Genomic DNA, 20,847 nt, shown 5'->3' on the forward strand with positions numbered 1-20,847 from the left:
TATTTGTTCAAATTTTAGGTTATATTTTATTAGGCACAATATCAAGCATAGGATGAAGTGGTGTACAGCAGAGTCACTGTACTGTGAAGCAGTTGAAACAATTTATATTCATTTTATAGAAACAAAATCATTTAGGGAAGGCCCTATTCTATTGCAGCATGGCTGTTCCTCAGTGCACAAATGAAGGTCCATAAGAAGAACCTGACAGGCCCACGCTGAGCCCTGACCTTAACTCAATCATCGTCCAAAATCAGTGTATGACCTCACTACTGCTCTTTTGGATGAATGAATGGACAAACCGTCCCACAGACACATTCCTAAATCTTGTAGAAAGACTTCTCAGAAGAATAAAAAGCTATTATTACTATTGCTGATGATTCCCTGCTAAATCCCATCCTAAATCTTCTCTCAAAACAGCAACACACACATATACTCCAACCTCTAGACACAAAGATGTAGCAACAGCCACACTCTGTTCAACTCTGGCACAGCAACCAGGAATACAAATCTACCTATTATTTCACAGCCTGCCCAGAGCCACACCCACACCCACACTCACAATCTCTGCTTTAATTCAATTTCTTCAAAAAAAAAAAAAAAAAACAAGATCAGGTGAAATAATGGTGAGTACTCACCTGGCATGACGTCACAGATGGGCACGAGGCGGGTATGCTCGAGGCTGGCGAAATTACACAGCAGCTTCCCGTCAATCACGCCATCCCAGTCTCCGATAGGATTGTCCTGAGGGCGAGACACACAGCACCCTATTACTGACACTGGCCTAGCTCATCTCACATACCCTACACTTACTGCTCAACCACCATTATTTGGAGTCCCTGAATGGTGGTGCAGAAACAGAATCCTCCTGGACCAACTGCCTTGATTTGGTACACTTTCTGTTTTCTGTTTTAACTCACCTTGTTTAAAAAAAAACAACAACAAAGGGACCAAACAGAGTTTTTTAAAATTTGAATATACTCTATAATCTACTCTACTCCATCATCTATGCTAGCCTTAAAGACACTGCAGTAAAGAGATGAATGACTACACCACCCTAGCTTAGTCAGCCATTCACCCTATCCATATCCCCTATATCTATCTTTCTATAATTATTCACTATTCACTACCAAATAAATCCCTATTACTTCAACGTCAGACTCAACATCAGACAACCAGACTCAACTTCAATCTCAAAGTCCTTCAACACAACACAACACAACACCAGCTGTCTAACAAACACTGAATAAACTATTCTATCTCTCTCTGTACATATCAATTCAATTGCACCAATCCAATTCTGCTCAACTCAAACACTCTCAGTATCTCTGCTCTATTCTGGAGGCTCTGTGTGGAGATCTAGTTGAAGCTGAAGGGCTGGGTCCTGGTGGAGTGTGTGTGCGCGCGCGATTGTGTGCGAGAGTATGCGCGACGGTGGTGTCTTGTCCGAGTGTTTGGCAGCCGGCCACAGTGCTGGTCATACTCTCTGGTCTCTGTCTCTCCCTCCGCTCTCATCCCTCCATCCTTTCATCCCTCCATCCACCCTCTCCAAAGTGTGACTGCTCTTTTGTTCTGGAGCGACAGCGTGTGGGACGCTAGCCGACGGCTAAGGCGATAGCGAGAGCTGAGGAAAAAAATTATACACACGCGCGCAGTGTTCTCACTGGCTGAGAATTAATGCTTAATAAAGCAAATTTAACCTGATTAAAAATGTAGTATTGATATTTATAATGTAATTAACCTAATTTAACTTTATTATCTATACATAGTCCAGCCAGTATTTAAGTAGCTGTTTATTAGTTTATCACAATTCCCTTTGTTTCCTTGGTGTGCATTAAAATTATCCTTCAAGCTACAGTATTAATATATTTAAAAGGGCTATAGTTACTGCTCTTGAATTTGTTTTGTACCTCATATCCAAAACAGAGTTTTAAGGAGTTTTATCCCTTAATGATTCTACACTTAGGACCTATTCTTGGCTCTTCTGGGGGGAAGAGAGGAACTTTTCTCCCGAGATGTGGATTGATTGCGCAATTCCATTCCTCACTTACTGACTGAATATATAATATCATATGCTGTAATTTTTACTCTGACAAAAACACTCATACAGAGAGGAACAGCAGCAGGAGCTCCTCTGATAAAGTGTTATTCCCATGTTATTCTCATACGTAAAAAATGTGGCATAGTCTTGTATCTTATTCTCTGAATACTTTATTATTTTCCTCCTTTTACCCTGTTCTTTAATCGACAGGACCCACACGACCACCACAGAACAACTATTATTTAGATGGTGGTGTGTTAGTTGTGTGTGTTGAGCTGGTATGAGCAGATATGGCACTGTAACAGTGCTGCTGGAGTTTTTAAACACTGTTCACTCACTGTAGATCTTCTAGATAAAGTAAAGTCAAAGACAGAAGCTATAAATCTGTTGATGCAAGGTTTGTGTTGGTCATCATCTAGTCCTCCATCATTGGTTACATGTTGCTGTTGGTAAATATGTCTAGTGGACGCACTAAACACACTTTTTCAGTTGCTATAGTCTGTCTTTTCCACAGTACTTTAACTATTAAAAAAAATGAAAACGTACCATATCAACTCCAACATAGTACCCCAGTGTTTCGTTGCCAGGTAACAGGTCGCAGAAGATGACGGTTCCTCGTTCAGGCCCTTCCCGAGTCTGCACCAGCACACGAGAGTTAACCTCCAGCGGCGGGAACTCTCCTTCCACTTCTGGGTCGTTGTCCACAAGGGTCACATGATCCACCTCCAGCTCCTCATCCTCCCAAAGCTCGAGTTTATCAAGTGCAACAAAGACCCCGCACTCATCCTCACAGCGAAACAGCTGCTGCCCTTGATATGAACCCTCAGTAAAACCCTGTCCACGACCTTCCTCCTATAGTAGAGAGAGGAAAATACAGAGAAAAAAAACAGAAAAAGAGACTGTCAATTATGTAGTACAACAAGCATCACTAATAAATACACTATTATGCTAACAAGTGTATTTCAAATTTTGTTACTGGTCAAAACCCAAACTAAAAGATATATAAAATACATTTGACAGATGTACAAATGCACATTCCAACTAGTGAAAACTAAATGAGAGACATCCTAAATAAGCAGTTTTCCATCAATGAAGGCAAGCCATCCTAGGCCAGATGCAGCAAAACAGTCCCAAACCATGATACTACCAACACCATGTTTCACAGACGGGATAAGGTCCATATCAAAGAAGGGTTTACCATTCTCCATATATAATTTTGGCTCTAACATGTAATACAGGATTATTTTCCTGAAATGTATTAATCAGTTATAAAATATTAAAAGTAAATACAGGAAAAGCCTGTGGCAGAGACAGATAGTTCAGAGTTGCAGTGATTATGTGGGTAATAAATCAGATTTAACTGCACCTGAACAGCTGTTCACACCTCAAACATGAGAAGTATATTGATATTTGTGTCATTTAGATTCAGGTCAGATCATGTTCTCACCACAAACAAACCACTTAGAGGTTAGTTTGGGACTGGGCCATGACCACATCCTCCCAGGGGTCTCGGTGTGGTTGTTTTGGGCCACACCCAATCTCAGTTACTGAGTCTGTTTTCACACCATCACTATTTAGTCAGGTTAAAACACTCAAAAAAAGGCTTGGGTTTTCAACAACTATACCCACGCCTAACTTTCCCTTTCAAAGTGAATAATGAAATTTGTAGACAGATATAAAATGTGCTCTGAATCAACAGCAGAGACTAAAAACATGCCTCACTCTTCCTCTTTGTATATCCAACATGCTCCAACACTTCCTGAACCAACCGCTTCCATGTACAGGCCTGATCAGTGCAAACAAAGTGAAAACTCGTGTCATAAAAACAATGGTACATGTTGTGTCGTGGCCTGGGATTCCAGTGGAGCTTCCACATGAAGACACAGGAGAGCAGGCTGGACACAGAGTGTCCTGAACCCACTCCATCAGCCCCCAGCGCAGGACACAAATGCACCATTGTCCCAGGTTACGCCTTCTTTCTGCTCATGCTCAGAACCAGAACCATCTCTGCACTGACACACATCTCTCCCTCACTCACTCACTTGCTATACTGAACTGAAAAAAAAAATTGTCGAGCTTGTGTCTTTAAAACGGCAAGTTTACAGAAGAAGGAACAAACATTCTTTCTGCACCTTTCAATGAAGTCGATGTAGAAATATTTTATTCCAAAAAAAATTAAGAATTAAAATATTTAAGAATTACAGTATTTTGACACACTAAAAAAACAACTTGTGAAAAACAGAGATAAAAGTTTACTGCTACCGAGGTTTAACAAATTGCTAACAATACTGTTCACAAGTTATCAGAATACATCACATTATCACAATTTAAATCACAATAGGCAAAGTGTGCATCTATGAACACTTTAGAAAGAGAGTGTTAAGAGAGGCGATTTGGCTTTTAAACAGTTAATTTAATGCACAATGTTTCATATGTTTGCATTTCTAGTTTCAGCATAGTTATCTCAAAATATGGAACAATGGCACTTATTTGTTTTACTTGCTGCTTCAAACAAAACAAAAATACTAAATGTTCTCATTTCTACCTGTTTTGCAGGGTCATTTTTTTTCTCAATATCATACAGCCCAAATTTCTTATATTGTTAAGATGTTTTAATGTACCATATGCATGTCTGTTAACGTTGAAGCAGCTCTACAGTAGCATCTTACAAATACTGCCATCTGTAGGTATTACACATTCACTCACTCCAGTGAGAAACCAGTGGTTTCTTGTATCCATGATTTTTTTTAATTCTCAGTTTTAACAATACCTGATACAATCTGCTAGACTTCCCTTCGCTAATGTGAGTAACAGAAACAAAAACAATAAAATGTGCACAGAGAGGAGATTCCAGAACTAAAAGGTGCGAATCAATAAAAACTTTAAAATTGACATACTGATAAAATTGTGCGTAATAGAACTGCAAATCGGCACAATATAATACAAACCTTGCTAAAGCTAGAGGCTTACTTTCGCACTATAATGCGTAGCAAATTATAAGGTGCACTATCAATGAATGTCTATTTTCTGGTCTACTTTCATACATGAGGCGTACCGGATTATAAGGCGCATTTTAAAGCAGCACTAGGTAGGATTTCCTTGATTTTTGAAGTGAAATTATAGCTTGAAGCTCACTGCAGCGCTGCATTGAGGTGCAATAGGAGGAATAGCGGTGCTCTAGTGTCTTTGCTGGGCTCCTCTGAGCTCTAACCAGACTCTGTAAGTTTTCTGAGGCGGCCGCGACCAACACTCGCGAGAACTGCGACCTGCTTTCCAACCTTTAGTTCTAACAGTTCTACAAGGACTACTGGTTCATTCTTTACAAACTAACATACAGACACTGGCAGAAGCTGGAAAGAGACTGAATATGTCTGTGAAAGCCAGAAAACGAGAAAGAGAAACTAATCCGCCTGAAACATTTATTACACTCTACAACTGTAGGGGGAGCCCGCGAGCACAAAATCTCAAGCCTACCTAGTGGAGCTTTAAGAGACACTATAATGAACTTCTAATTCAGCAAGTATCGAGAACTAACCTGAAACTCCTGTATAATGCTGTACTTCAGTGGAGTGGCTTTACTGGTTCTTACAACCTGACTGATAAAATTCAAACATAAGGCGCACTGGATTAAAGGGCGCACTGACGATTTGGGGGAAAATTAAAGGATTTTAAGCACGCCTTATACTGGTAAAAATATGGTTCATTGCTTCATTACTCCACATGGTGGTGCTAATAAAATAAATAGAGTAAATCTTCAGTGAAGGGTATTGGTTGTGAAATTCTGTGAAACTCTGTGACAGCAATAAATCCATAATTCCGTGTCTTTGCTTTCTTAGGAGTATTTTATCCTCTTCAGTAACACAGATGGCATGAAGTATGTATTTTGCAGAATAACAGAATTGTGATATCATCGTTATCGTAGGAAACATATTGTAATAATATCATATCATGAGATGTCTTGTGATCATCTAAAGAGCACCTAAAGTTCTAGAACAGCACCCCCTCAATAAACCACACAACCCCACTACTCACCAGCAGCTCCACACCGAACCATATCCCAGAGAGCGCTCTGTCAGGCAGCAGAGCCCCTTTAAACCTGACAACTCCAGGCAGAGGTTCGTCACCAGAGCGCAGCTGCACTCGGACTTTGGAGCCGGAGTCGATCTCGCGGGCCCTGTCCAAACGTGGCTTGTTGCACAGCAGACCATAGCGCTCCTCGCAGTTGGTGATGGGAAACAGCAGCTCAGCCAGTTTCTCATCCAGTTCCAGCACGTCCCGCTCATCCACGCTAACCACCACATTGGTCTGGTCCAGGATGCGCAGGCTGCGCTTTCCCTTGCTGGGCGGAAGCGGGCGGCCCAGGCTGTTGCGCTCCTGGCATGCCTGGCCCAGGCTGCCACGCGGGATACGCAGTGTTTTCTGCGGCGGCTTCTCCACCACACACTCCTTCACCACAATGTAGAAGCGCCAGTCATCGCGGAAGCCACCCGCCGGCTTCTCCTGGCTCCACAGCGCCGAGCTCATGGCTGCATCGCCGGCCGGGGCAGGGGCAGGGGCAACGAGACCAGAACAGGTTCAGGTTGAGATGTGAGGCGAGGCGTCAGCAGACGCAGGTGAGGATGGCTCTCATGACCGTTCAGCAGAATAAGCACATCGTACAGGAGTCAGGAGCTGAAAAAGAGAGAAGCATGTATTATTACACATATTATATATAAACATGTAATGTGTTGATATAATACATTAAACAGAAGCTATTACTATGCTAGCCCTAAGTTCATATTGACTTACAAGGAGTGTGCAGCATTTGTCTGATGTATACTAAGAATCCTTCACTTTGAAACAACCTTCTATGACTTAACAAACAAGAAATTGTAGGGCATGGTAAATGGAAAGGAATAATTTGAAAATTAAGAGAATGATTGGCAATGTAGTAAAAAAAAAAAAAAAAATCTAGGTTGTCCGTTAAGGTTTTTTTTTTTTTATTATTGTTAATTTTGAAATTTTATTAAAACAAAGGTATTAAAACAAGTAATAAATGGACGTATAAAGTATTTCTATTTAAATCAGCATAGTTTCTTAAATAAACACACTAAATGTCACACAACAATTCTGTGATTGATCATAATTAATTATAATTTTTTTTAATGCTGGTAGTTCTGTTTTTTTGGAAGGGAGTCAGTAATAATAGTGTAGTGTGGTTTAGGACTGACAGACTTGATTTAGACTAAACTACTGTATTATAATAGGGAAGTTTTGATGCTTTTATAATTCAAATCTTTTAAGTAGTTACTTAGTTGCTGAGTTACTGAGTTCAAATAAGAGAAAGCGGAAACTATAGGAGTTTACAGTTAACTTGTTGAGAAACAACGTAATGTTACATTTTTGTTATGTCAGTGATCCAGATCCTTTTCACACGATTCCAATAATGTATTGTATGATCAAGTTACTTGATGGGCTAATCCAACATTTAACCAAACTTTAAACTAACATAAAACAACATATTTGGGGTCAAACTGAGCATTTATTAGTTTACAGTCACAGTTTTTTTTATGTGAATAAACATGACTGTTGAGGAAGCTTTTGTGGTAGGATAACGAAAGTTCAATTAAATGTTTGTTTTAGTAAATTTGGGACTATACACTACAATACAAAACTAAAAGCTGATGTAAAAATCATAAGATTTACATGTATTTTATATTTCAAGCAAAAGCTTGGGCACTATATCTCACAAGCCATTCAGAGTACAGTTAGCCTAAACAGATCCAATCCAATCTTTGTTTTTTCTGTAAAGAAGGTTAGGTAAGGTGCTGATAATTAATGAACAGTAGATAAATCACTTTATTTTTAGTGAACATTTTGTACACTGAGAAGCTATAAGATGTTCTAAAATTTATTTTGTTTGGTAGGAGCTTATTGAAATGTCTAACTTAAACTTTACAAATGTATTTAATATCTTGTAATCAGTTCTGACTGATTCCATGTACAACAGTTCCACACTTCAAACTTTGAACTGCTTAATTATCTTTTGTTAAGTTCTTTACTGTCAGAGCTAAAAATAATATCTGTTGATGATTCCTAGAAGTCGCCAAAGATAGGTTTGCTACAAACTAGTCCACTGGATTGGGCATAAATTTTAATGTGATTATCTGTTCAAATGTGACAGATGCAATTTTTGTAGCATATAAAGAAAACTAACTATTCATTATTCCAATTAATTAATAGAACACCAGATTATAAGGTGGTGTATTGTTCCTCCTGAAGTAAGAACACACTGGGATAGCCTATAGCATAAGAAAGCTGACACTGCAGAATAAACCGTGATTATCTTCACATAATGAAATCCATTGCATCTGCTGTCTCCATGGCAGCAAATTCAGGCCCTACACAATGCATCTCCAATTTTCCCACACTGATTACCACATTCCACTAAGCTGACAGACCCAATCTCCAGCTGAATATTTGAGAATGAACAGAATGAAAGCGAGAGTTCAGATAGCATGAATTGGAAACAGGCCCAGGCGGCCACTGAGAACAGGTTTCACTGCTACTGCTGTCTAACAAGGAGGCAACAATAACAACAGTTTGCTGACAAAGGGGAATGCCTGAGTGGTTATGCAGCAGAAAGGCAGTAGAGCCAGACAAGTGAGATGCTTCTACATGCAACATAAAAACAACAAAAGCAGCCAACACAAACAGAGCCCCACCCTGTGCCTTCACTCTCTACCTTCTCACAACTTTTTACAGGGGTCATCAGGTAGGCCCCGCCCTTAATCAGTGTTTAGAGAAATTGCCCATGACACCCCTAGAAGGCTCATCAGTGAGGACAAATGAGGCTCCACGGAACAAATAATCTTATTTACTTCTTTACATTTTTCATTTTATTTTATATCACACTGTAGTTACTAAAATGATAAATTTGGGGTCATGAATGAGCACTTATATTATTATTATTATATTATATTATTATTATTATTATTATTATTATTATTATATAATTATTATATTATTATATTATATTAAGGGTGTGCCATATCGTATCGTACACGATAATATCGTCAAATATTTTAAATATCGTGAACGATTTTATACTCCTAAAATATTGTGAAAAATCACCCATCCTATTTCCCATTATATGTCTGCTAGAGACATAAACATATTTTATATATATATATATATATATATATATATATATATATATATTTGGGGTGCATTATTATTATTATCATTATCATCATGACATTCTGGATCATTGGCTTCTGTTAAAATCTGATAAAATTCTTGTATTTTTTTATATCTCAAATATATATATATATATATATATATATATTTTTTTTTTCTTGCAGTGTATAGTGTATTTTTAAAATATTTTTTTAAAGGATTTTGTCATATTGCCAAGAGTAATGTTATCGCGAAAATACCATGAAATATCTTGAGATTATTTTAGGGCCATATCGCCCACTCCGAAATTATACATTTCTAAAAATATACCATATTAAACAAACCTAACCTATTTCAACATCTGCAACTATTAGATCAATCCAGGATAAGGCATTTTAACTGCTAATTATTACACATAATAAAGTATTATAACAAAAATTATAAAATCATCAACGAGAGCACATTGAAAACACAGCATTAAACTGAACACACCTGAAACTAGTAAAATGGGGCCTGTATAATAACTTCCTGATTTGAAACAGGTCCTTTGATGATTCAAGTCTACAACTTCATCTGCTTCTCTTAACATCCTGATCTGAAACTCATGCGGAAGTTGTGCTGGTCCAAAGCTAAGCTGCTCAACTAGCTTGCTTAGCAGCTGATAAATCAACCAATTTGACCATCAAAGGCCAGCTTAGACCAGTTCCTAGTAGAAGCTGGTGTTTTACCAAAATTTCCATCAGAGAAGTAACGTAGGTCACAGTGCAGCTATCTGTTCTTCAGCGAATACTCCATGAAACACCACAGAGTTTTCTCTTCTGTTCTGAGTTGCTGAGAAGGATGCTGTTGGTGGACTATTCTTCGTCAAGCATTGACACACATGTTTAAAAACTCCAGCAGCATTGCTGTGTTTGACAGCTCACCAGAACAATACATGCTAGTAACACACCATCAACATATCAGTGTCACTTCAGTGATGAGAAAGACCAACCACCCAAGTAATATCTGCATTCTGTGATGGTCTTGTGATTTTCTCAGGTAAAAATATTTGTTAGGTTTTTGGGAACAAGGAGAGGTCATAATGTTATTCTTGTGTGTTCGCTAAGAATGTATCTTTCAATCCATATTAACCTTTTACAATTAGTCAAACAACCTTCATTAGCTCAGAAAAAAAAAAAATACTGGAAATGCAACAAATTTACCATAAAAATTAAAAGTGGACCTAATGGTTCAAAGTAAACCAAATTCTGCAGATAAACTGTAAATGTAATCCATGCACCGTTTACAGAACCAAATTAGCCTGAGACAAAAACACACACAAATACTCCCTGCAGCACTGAACACACTGACTCACTAAGCATGTGCACACTCGGATTTCCCCCCAGAGCTGCCGACCATGTCAATGAAGCTGCAGGGGATTTCACAGACAACCTCACTGCCCAGGCTTCCTGCTCACTAACAGCACATGAGCTGACTAAGATAAGCAACAAAATAATGTAAAAGACTGTGACCTTCCAAAAATATCGTTGACTCATCCCAATGGTTCACTTTTTAGAGGGTAGAAACTACTGAGATTTTAGTAACAGGTGACTGCAATAAAAAATAGCTCTAACTGACATTTTGCGCTACTGTCAGAGAGAGTGGGAAGATGAACGCTCCAACTTCAACTACCCATAATGTAGTGGCCACCACATCCCAGAGGAAACACCTTAATCAAAGAGTAAGAAAAAACGGACGGTCAGGAGTTTAACTTATAGATGCTGTCAGTTTTGCAGAATAAATACAACCCTAAATCAGAAAGCAAGTATGAGCAGCATGAATAAAATGCAAATAAATAAATGCACATTACATTTATTTCTTTGCAGACAGTTTGAGACCAAATATGTGTTTAGTCTGGTAAACTTGTGTCATAGTTAATATAAATCTACTCCTGAAATTTAAATCTGCAAGTCGTTAAAAAAACGGTTAGGATTGGGGCATTTTAGGGCTGGTAATACAGTCAGGAGGTTTACAAATAATAAGATATTAAACATGACTTTTTGGGAAGAAAGACACCATAAGCTCCAGACCAAAGACAATAAGGACCACTTTTAGAGGTTTCATACATTTGCTAAACACAGCTGACAGACTAAGAAGTGGTGAGAAAAGAGGATTGTAAGAGCTATATTTACCCCCTGACAGGGGGTCTTTGTAACCTGACTTTTAAAACAACATTTTTTATGCTAGCACACTCTATCTCTTTAATATCACCACAGTAGATGACAGAAGGACCTGTGGGTTAAAATATCCTTACTAGAATAGTGTATGAACAAGTCAATACATTGTTCCCTCACAAATAGTTTCCATATTTTTTTTATAAACTGTTCCCACAGTTTACAGGGGATGATTAAGCTGAAGTGAGGAACACAATTTTCAAAACTGAGAACATTTTTAAAACTTTAAACTATATTTTTCAGGCTTTATACTTTTAGGGGATTTGTATAATTGCTAAAACAGCTGATGCACTACTTTAGAAAAAAAAAGCCTATGACAGCTTATTTACAACAGCATCCTTCTAGTGCTAGCACACTGATATCAAAATGACCTAAAAGTTAAAATGTTACACAGACCCAGCAATTAGTGAGGGACACATTTATCAAAAACAGTAAATATTTTAAATCTCTAAAGAATATTTTCCTAGCTTTATATTCCTGAGGGCTCTGTATATTTGCTAAACATAGCTGATACACTACCATTAGATTAGAAAGAAAGGACAGACAAATGAATACCCCTGACAGGGGGCTTGGTAACCTGACTTAGGTTAGGCTAGACTAGTGTATAAATAGGTAAATACATTTTTCCCTCACTTCCAAATTTCAACATATTCTAATCAACACTAGGGCTGCAGCGATTAGTCACTATAATCGACAGTGCTGTTGAAAGAAGCGCAATGGGAGATGGGTAAACAGCTCACTCACACATTTTACACTCAACTTTGTATTTCCAAAAGTGCCCAAACACAACAGATAACATCACTAAATATCAGTACTTTTAATGTTTAAGCAACATTCATATATTTTAATGCCATTTAAATCTAATGTTCTGATGTTTCTATCATTTTTGACTAATCGAAAAAATAATCAATAATCAGATTAGTCAACTACCAAAAAATTCATTAGTTGTAGCCCTAATCAACACTAGGAAATTGGGCTTTAAGTTTTTCAAGCTTTATACTTTTAGGGGCTCTGTACACTTGCTAAACACAGCTGATGCACTAAGAATAGTGTATTTTTTATCAAAACTAGGAAACAATTAAAACTCTAGTTTAATAAGTTTCTAGTTGTATAAACTTAGAAAACACTTATAAAAACATAATTTTACCACAGTAGATGATAAACAGTAGATGACAATACGACATGTGGGTTAGTTTAGACTAGTGTATAATTAGGTCAATACATGGTTCCCCCATAAAAAAAGGTTTCCTTGTTTTTACAAATATTTTGATAGATTTTTCTAGCTTTATACTTTTAGGGGCTCTGTACATTTGCTAAACACAGCTAATACACTAAAAATACATTAGAAGAAAGGACTATGACAGCTGAAACCTCCTGACAGGGGGGCTTTGTAACCTGCTGTTTAGGAGAAGAGCATCCTGCTCCTAGTGCTAACTAGCTAATCTATAGCACACGTTATCCTTCTCACAACATCTCATCATTATAATCACCACCACCACAGACCAGTTAATATATTAGTTAAGTTAACTAATATGTGTTGTAATAAATGTGGTGTATGGGGATGACATCACCTCAAATCAGAGCAACCACGTGAAGTCATCGATGCCTGCTAGCTAATCGTAGCTCTCCGTGGCTCTAGCTTGGCTTCAGCTACCTGTGTATGTTAGTTAACAGTATTAGCTACCTTGCTAAGCTAAGCTAGGTCGGCCCTAAACAACTAACTTAACGCAAGCTAACGTTGACCAGTGGTAGCTAAATCTATATGAGTTTGCGAAATACACTTGTTGCAGGGCTTGAGCGACACCGTAAAGACAGTTTTGAGAATTGAGACATTCATGAAAATTCGCTGTACAGAAGGCAGCAGTCAAAGGCAAGGAACGGCGTTAGCCAACAAACTGAGGCTTTAAATTACTTTTCTGTTTACCTGAAACAGTGGCAGCTCCCCCTGGGATGAAAAACAGCCTTCCCTCGGTGAGGAGTGGTGGTTTCACAGCTTTTACTCCAGTGTTTAGTTCGCTAGCGACATAAAAAGCAGGGAAGGAAAAGAAGGTTCACCGGGGTCGCTGGGTTAGCTGCTAACTAGCGTTAGCTAACGTGAGTTAGCTTAACGTTAGCTGTCTAAACAGCGTTAGCTAGCTAGCTACGACTGTAACAGTCCACCTTAGCGTTCCCTCATCGCGGACCTTCTTCAACCATTACATACTAGCAAACAGTGCACTCAAATAAAACAAAGTAACGCTATAAAACACAGAGGCAGCGTTTATTTCAGTTAAACATGGGACCATTTACTGTATACACCACACCAACCGAACCCGTGGAGGAGCCTCCTTCTTCGATTTGATTGGTGGAGGAGCATCTATCTCCGCTCTGATTGGTGGAGGAGCCTCTAGTTTCGCTATGATTGGTTGTTGTGACCTTCTGCTCTATAGGGCCCGCCTTCTGGGGTTTTCCAGTGGTTTGGTTGACGAGCTTGTGTGTATGAAACCTGCAGCTGCTGCTAACAAGGTTGCCAAGTCCAACAAAATATCCAGCCCAAAATCAGACTAAAACCCGCCCTGCAGAAGCTTAAACTAGCCCAAAATATGTGTCTCACCTTCGAAGCAAATGGCAAATTAACTTAGTTTACCACTATTTTGTTTAGTTTGTTATTTGTTATGAATATTGATATTTTATCTAGTCATTAATATTATTGTTTTATTAGTTATTTCATAACAGTTTATCCCAGTCAAGAACATTAAATATATAAATAGTAAAAATTAGCACAAAAAAACAACTTACTTACTCTTTTCTGTTCTTGCCTCTCCTGAACACAATTCTCTCCTCTTTAACCTTTTGTTTATTGCCTGGTGATTTTTGGTTATATTGCGATTTTTTTTTTAAGTAGACCACAAAAACGCACCCCATCAGCCCTGATTTTTCACCCGCGATTGGATTTTTTTTAAAACATTGGGAAAAACCGCGAACCTGGCAACTCTGGCTGCTAATGTGACCGATCTTAAATGCTTTCCTTTTTTGCAAATCCTAGGTTTGTTTGGTGTGTTTAATTGGTTTCCTTACAAAACATGCTCTAAAATATTAACCTTACACACCTATTATACCTGGTCTGTAAAAAAAAACACCCATCATAAGTGACTTAGTTTAGCTTTTATTCAGTTGTAACTGGGACTAAACATTTAATCACTTACTTTCAGCAGCATTGGGCCACTAACAAACAGAGGCAATTATATCAATCAGCTCAGTTATACAGGTGTCTCCCGCTTTTAGGAGTGGAACATACCATTCCTGAAGTTTGGGGCAGGGGGGTATTAGAGTGTAGCCTTTTGTTTCTGTTTTTGATATGAACATGTATTAATTTATGCTTCAGTGTTTATACTATTTGGGTTTATAGCCTTTAAGTTTATGTTTGATAATTTAGTTAATTGAAGCTACTTCAGTTTCAGGTGATGTGCAGGTGAGATGGATCCCCTATAAACCAATAGTGAGAGTCAGTATAGTATATGGTTATAATTCTCATCCAACCACAATCAAATTCACACATCATCCTGATCGTTTTTTTTTATAAGCCAAAATGAAATAGAAGTAGGTCTGTTTTTAAAATGTAAGAAGTAGATAATACAGATAATTGTATTAAAAAAGTATAGAGAACTAATTTCTACTTAAGGTAACAAATTATTAGTACTTAATTGACATGTCTGCACTCTATACATGTGTGTTATTGGATATCTGCTTTGTCCTAGAATTCACACATTTTTGTATCTCTAATTATGCATTATACATTGCAGGACATTTATTACTAAGTCTTTCATATTAAATGTTATATTCAATGTTATTTTGCTAATTGACCACTTTATTGAAGCACTTGCTATTTGAGATAATTACTTTCAAGCTAAGGTGATGTGTGGCTTAACATAATCTGAAAGCTTTTTATTGTTTTATAGGTGCAGTTAATCAACAACTCCAATGTCTTAGATTGATTACCATTTCTGATGTGGTTGGGAAGTGGCTGCGTTTTGCACCAGAAAGTGAGGGTTGTGTTCCCTATATCAAACATAATTGTTATTTTTAAAAGTCCCTTTATGAACTGATTAAATGTTCATACAGAATGGTTCAGGTGTATCAAATAAAAGGGGTTTTGTTCGGTATAAGAAGCAAGTAGAGTAACTTAATTGAAATAAATATTTTTTTTTTATTTTATGTCTATTTTAAATTCGTAAGTGGGGTGCTACTCTTTTATAAGATGTTCTAATAATAAATAATTATAGCAATAATTTCATGTTGAATCAGTGTTTTATTTTTATTTCGATGTGTTAATTAGAAAAACTAAGTGTAAGAATCATTTCCACAACATTGGGTTTTCTTAGTATGCATTTTTCACCAACTAACAAAAGTAATCCTCTAGGGGTCACTAATAGACGGACCGCGGTCCGGACCCAGACCAATAAACTACTGAGATGAATTTAATTCTGACCGTATTTATTCAAAGCGGAGGAACGTTTATTGTCTTTATGGTTTACCTGCTTTGCTGCGCAGTAAACTCACAGACCAATCACGTGTGGTGTTAGATCACCAAACGCTCTCCTCTGCCAATCAGGTCTGTGCAGACCGATGCCCCAGCTTATGAATTGGGACGCAGCCGGGAAAAAAACGCCTTTATAAAGAGACAGGAAATTAAAGACAGGCCCAGCGCGAAAGAGACAGGGACGAATGTACACAAAATCTGGCCACAGATTTTACTGATATATTTTTTAATCATAGTGTTCAACAAACTCACGGGTTAGATGTTTATATATATATATATATATATATATATATATATATATATATGACCGTGGACTGACGAAATTTACTCTAACTGGACCGTACTGAATTCTAATTAAATACCCCTATTCTGAAGAATAACCAGTAAACATGGCCATGGGCCCATGTGCAGGTCCCATCTAGCCACTTACAGGGTTGTAGGATTTGGAGCAGCAAATGGATATTTAGGTTCTTTTTACACTTTGAAATTCATAAATGTCAATTTACATCCCTGTATCTATGCTAATTAAATCAACTTTTATTTGTTTTTATTTCTAATGGCCCAGAGTCAAACTGTATTGAATGTCCCCTTTTTACTTGTTTAGCTGTCATTTCCTTTTTTAATAAGAGAAATGGAAGACAAACTTCATTAAAACAAGTGGATAAAACATGTAATGAATAGCATTAGCAACAATACCATTAAAATAAATTCAACCAGTACTATAAGTAACATCTCCAGCTAATCCTGCACAACTAAAAAGCCTCTTCCAAGCTGCTGACGCTCAAGGACAGACAACTTGCACCCAGCTGGAACAGACTTGAGCAAGTCCATTGAAAGTGGTGTTTGTTATGAAAGCCCTGAAGGGTAAACGTAAGTGTGCAAAAACGTAAGGGTAAGTGTGCAATTTTGACTAAACGCACCTTTTCCTTGGCATGTGTAACAAACTCTGTAATCACTTATGTAAATTTAGCCATGAAAACTACTACTGAAGGGCACCAGAAGAGAAATGTACAAAAATAATCTGTAAAGTAATCTGTACCCGCACTGACCACATGGCCTAGTTTTCAGTGTTTTGTTAACATAAAAAAACACGTCACAAATGTGAAATGTCACATTAAAAAAAAAATCAATTTGTACAAAACACAATGGCTTGTAAATGTAGTTTGGGGGTTTTGTTTGGCAATCTTTTTTTTATTTTCTTGAAATGAAGGCCCCTTTATTGCATTAATCACAATTCTGTTCAGTATTACTATACAATTCGATGTTAATCAGTAATGCTATAATATACAGCCATTTTTTTAAGTCAGTCATTATCCTTCTAAACAGTTGCACAAGATTCCTAGACCAAATATATTTTAATTGTCTGCAGGACGACGCACGCGCATACACGCACAAAACTGGAGATACTCTGGGTATAACACTACTGCAGTAAAAGTAGAAGTAGAAATAAAAATAAAGTAATAATAAAAAAAAGTACAGTATCCAATTTTATTTACTTTGAAACGGTCCTAGACCATCACATGTACTTGTAAATAAGTTTGTAAAAAAAAAAAAAAAAAAAAAAAAAAAACACCTTTAAAAAAATGCTACTCAATATAGTGGTGGTCTCCTCACTGGTAAGATCACGCTCTTCAACTCCACATCTTTGAAATGAGGATATATTGACTCATTCCTACAATCAAAACAGAAAAAAAATATGATCATTTTAAATTTTAATAGGCTAACATTTGGTTATCAGAGACTCAATCACAGGGAACAGTAAAATGCAGAATTCAGCTAAAGCCTTGTTTACAAATCTTGAGTTACACAAGAATTAACTGGTGTAAACAGAACCCTTAGTGACTTTATAAATTCAGTGATTTCATAAATTCTAAGTTATAAGTCATCCTGCATCAGTAAAAAAACATTTTCTTTATCCGTGACTGGAATTTACTGTATTTGTCTTCATTTGGTCACAAACACTAAACTAAAAGGCAGGAAATGTCCGCGCAGGAGCGCGAGTTTCGACCACAGGGGAGGCTGGCGCCTCGGCTATGGCACCACGGGAAAATCTGCACACTGCATTATCTATCCAACACTAGAACATTAATAATCAGCAGGTTATAAATGTAGATAACTGATGGCGAACAGCCCTGTAACAGATAATGAGCGGAAAATGCTCCTTTCCCTCCCTCAGCGCTCCGCTCTTAAACTGCAACAATTACATTTTCCTCAAAATTCAACTCTATAACGTCTTAATTCCCGTAATATCACGTCATACCATCTTTATTCTCGCAATATAACATTATTTTCATAATATTACACCTTTAAGTTAACTATTTTTTTTTTTTTTTGTATGGCTCTAAAACATCGTCCTAATAAAGGAATATGATAAAGAAACTATTCAGGAATAAACTACCCATTGTTTACTCTCTCCAGGTTGCACTTTTTACAAAGTCCCTGTTAAAACCTCTCCCTTTTTGCAAAGCCTATGTTTGTTGGGTGTGTTAAATATAGTTCCTTACAAAAAAAGGTCTTAAGTATTAAGCTTACACACCTATTTTACCTGCTCTGTTAAAAAAAAAACATGCACAACCCATCAAAAGTAACTTAATTCAGCTTTTATTTATGTCTACATTAACCATTGAACCACTTACTTGCAGCAGCACTGGGACGCTAACAAACAGAACCAACCGTCCCAATCAGCCCAGTTATACAGGTGTCTCCCGCCTTTAGGAGTGGAACATACCATTCCTGAAGTTTGGGACAGGGGGTATTAGAGTGTAGCTTTTTATTTCTGACATGTTTTTGATATGAACATTTATTAATTTATGCTTCAGTGTTCATCATATGCTTTAATGTTTATACTATGTGGGTGTTTAGCCTTTAAATTAATTTATAAGTTTGATTATTTAGTTAATTGAAGCTACTTCAGTTGGATTGGTCTGAAAGGAGGGGCTAAGACTTTATATAGGAGGCGCAGCAAGCGCAGTGAGGGTTGTTGTTTCTTTGTGCTCTTTAATGCTTAAATGCAGCAGTTAAGTAGTTCTAAAGTGTATTATTAATAGCTGAAAGAGCCTTAGTTTAAAATTTTCACGTGTGTCTGCCAGAGATCATCTACAATGTTCTTGTTGGAGTTTCACCTGAAATGCAGGCAAGTAATATATATATATATATATATATATATAAGCTATTGTCTGAAGTCACTCATTATCCTTCTAAACAGCTGCATAAGATTCCAAGACCAAATAGATTTTAATTGTCTGGCAAAATACACAAAATCACACTTTAGTTAAAGTAGAGTTACTCAAGGTAAAACACTACAGCAGTAAAAGTAGAAGTCCTCACTTATGACCACAAAAAAGAATATAACAGTATTTGATTTCAAATGTACTTAAGCATAGACACTCCCACAACTTTACATTGTGTACTAGTTTAAAAAAAGACCTTAAGTAGAGTAACCAATTATAGTTATTTTATAACCTTATAATCGTCCTACACCATTACATGCATTTGTGAACAGGGTGTTTCAGCTCATTAAAAAAAAAAAAAAACAGCCCTGAGAAACTTTTACTCAGTATTCAGTGGCGGTCTCCTCCTCACTGGTAAGGTAATGTCTTCTAAAACTCCACATCTTTGGAATATGATAATTGATACTCATTCCTGCAACCAAAACAGAAAAAAACAATTTTAAATTTGGATAGGCTTACATTTGATCACATAGACATGTAAATTACAGGGAACTGTAAAACGCAGAAAACAGCTTGTGTTAATAAAATAAAACCCTGGTATAAAATAAAACCCTCGGTGATTTCATACATGAACATGAACCAAGTACTCATTATTACTACCCCAGTAAACAGACCCACATTTACCAAGCCCCTGTTAAATGCTCTCCCTGTTTGCAGGGTCTGGGTTTGTTTGGTGTGTGTTTCCTTAAAATAAAATAAAAACTCCAAAGTCTTAACCTTACCATATTTCACAAAAAAGCACTGTCTACAGAAGTGACTTAGTTTAACTTTGATTCCGTTCTAACTTTGAAACAAACAATTGAAACACTTACTTGCTGCCGCAACGCTGGGACACTAATAAACAGAGCAAACTCTCCCAATCAGGTCAGTTATACAGGAGTCTCCCGCCTTTAGGAGTGGAACATACCATTCTTGAAGTAGGGGCAGGGGGTATTAGAGTGTAGCTTTTTGTTTCTAACATGTTTTTAATATGAACATTTATTCAGTGTTTATCATCAATGCTTCAGTGTTTATCATATGATTCAGTGTTTATACTATTTGGGTTTATAGCCTTTAAGTTTATTTATAGGTTTAATAAATAAGTTAACTGAATCTACTTGGATTGGTCTGGAAGGAGGGACTGGGGCTGAGACTTTATAGAGGAGGCACAGCAAGCGCCGTGTGTGGTTGAATCTTTGCGCACTTTGCAACATTTCACAACATTTCACTTGAGTCTTTGCTGTGGATCATCTTCAGTGTCCTTGCTGGAGTTTCACTGGACGTGCAGATGAGATGGATCTCCTATAATCCAATAGGGTGTGAGAATGGTATTTGTTTATACTTCTTATCCAACCACAATCATTCACTTTATCCAGTTTTTTAAACCAAATTTAAATAGGAGTAACAAGGTTTAAGGAGTAAAAAGTACAGATACTTGTGTGAAAATATAAATTATAGGTAACCAAAATTTCTAATTAAAATAACGAAGTATTTGTATTTCATTACTTGTACTGTTCATTTCTTTTCTTTTTTTTTGCAGTTAGTCAGCAACTTAAATGTTTTGGACTGATGACCATTTCTGATGTGGTCAAGATGTGGCGGTGTTTAACACCAGGAAGTGAGGGTTGAGTTCCTGGTAACAAACAGAAACTGTACTTTTTATGAATTACTTAATTAATCAATCATACCTAGTGGTTTGAGATTATCAAA

General features: G+C 37.1%; 1 protein-coding gene and 1 long non-coding RNA gene across 3 annotated transcripts in view; both read right to left on the reverse strand.

Moving 5' to 3' along the window:
* The window catches only part of cylda (cylindromatosis (turban tumor syndrome), a), a 32,621-nt gene extending 18,906 nt beyond the window's left edge, over nt 1-13,715 (reverse strand). For both annotated transcript variants that reach the window (XM_007244832.4, XM_007244831.4), the window contains exons 1-4: nt 13,334-13,715; nt 6,071-6,709; nt 2,585-2,890; nt 636-741 (exon numbers count right to left, since the gene is read on the reverse strand). In XM_007244832.4, coding sequence (XP_007244894.3) covers nt 636-741; nt 2,585-2,890; nt 6,071-6,562 — 904 coding nt within the window. In that variant the 5' untranslated portion in view covers nt 6,563-6,709; nt 13,334-13,715. The remainder of the gene's footprint in view (nt 1-635; nt 742-2,584; nt 2,891-6,070; nt 6,710-13,333) is intronic.
* Nucleotides 13,716-17,402: 3,687 nt separating this feature from the next.
* Nucleotides 17,403-20,036, reverse strand: LOC111191618 (uncharacterized). Its single transcript, XR_002649578.2, has 4 exons — nt 19,971-20,036; nt 19,482-19,570; nt 18,565-18,661; nt 17,403-17,600 (listed from the first exon to the last, which is right to left on the reverse strand). It is a non-coding gene; the product is annotated as an uncharacterized LOC111191618 (long non-coding RNA).
* Nucleotides 20,037-20,847: the final 811 nt, after the last annotated feature.

The sequence above is a fragment of the Astyanax mexicanus genome, chromosome 23 (genome assembly GCF_023375975.1).
Source record: "Astyanax mexicanus isolate ESR-SI-001 chromosome 23, AstMex3_surface, whole genome shotgun sequence".
In the NCBI taxonomy this organism is placed as follows: domain Eukaryota; kingdom Metazoa; phylum Chordata; class Actinopteri; order Characiformes; family Acestrorhamphidae; genus Astyanax; species Astyanax mexicanus.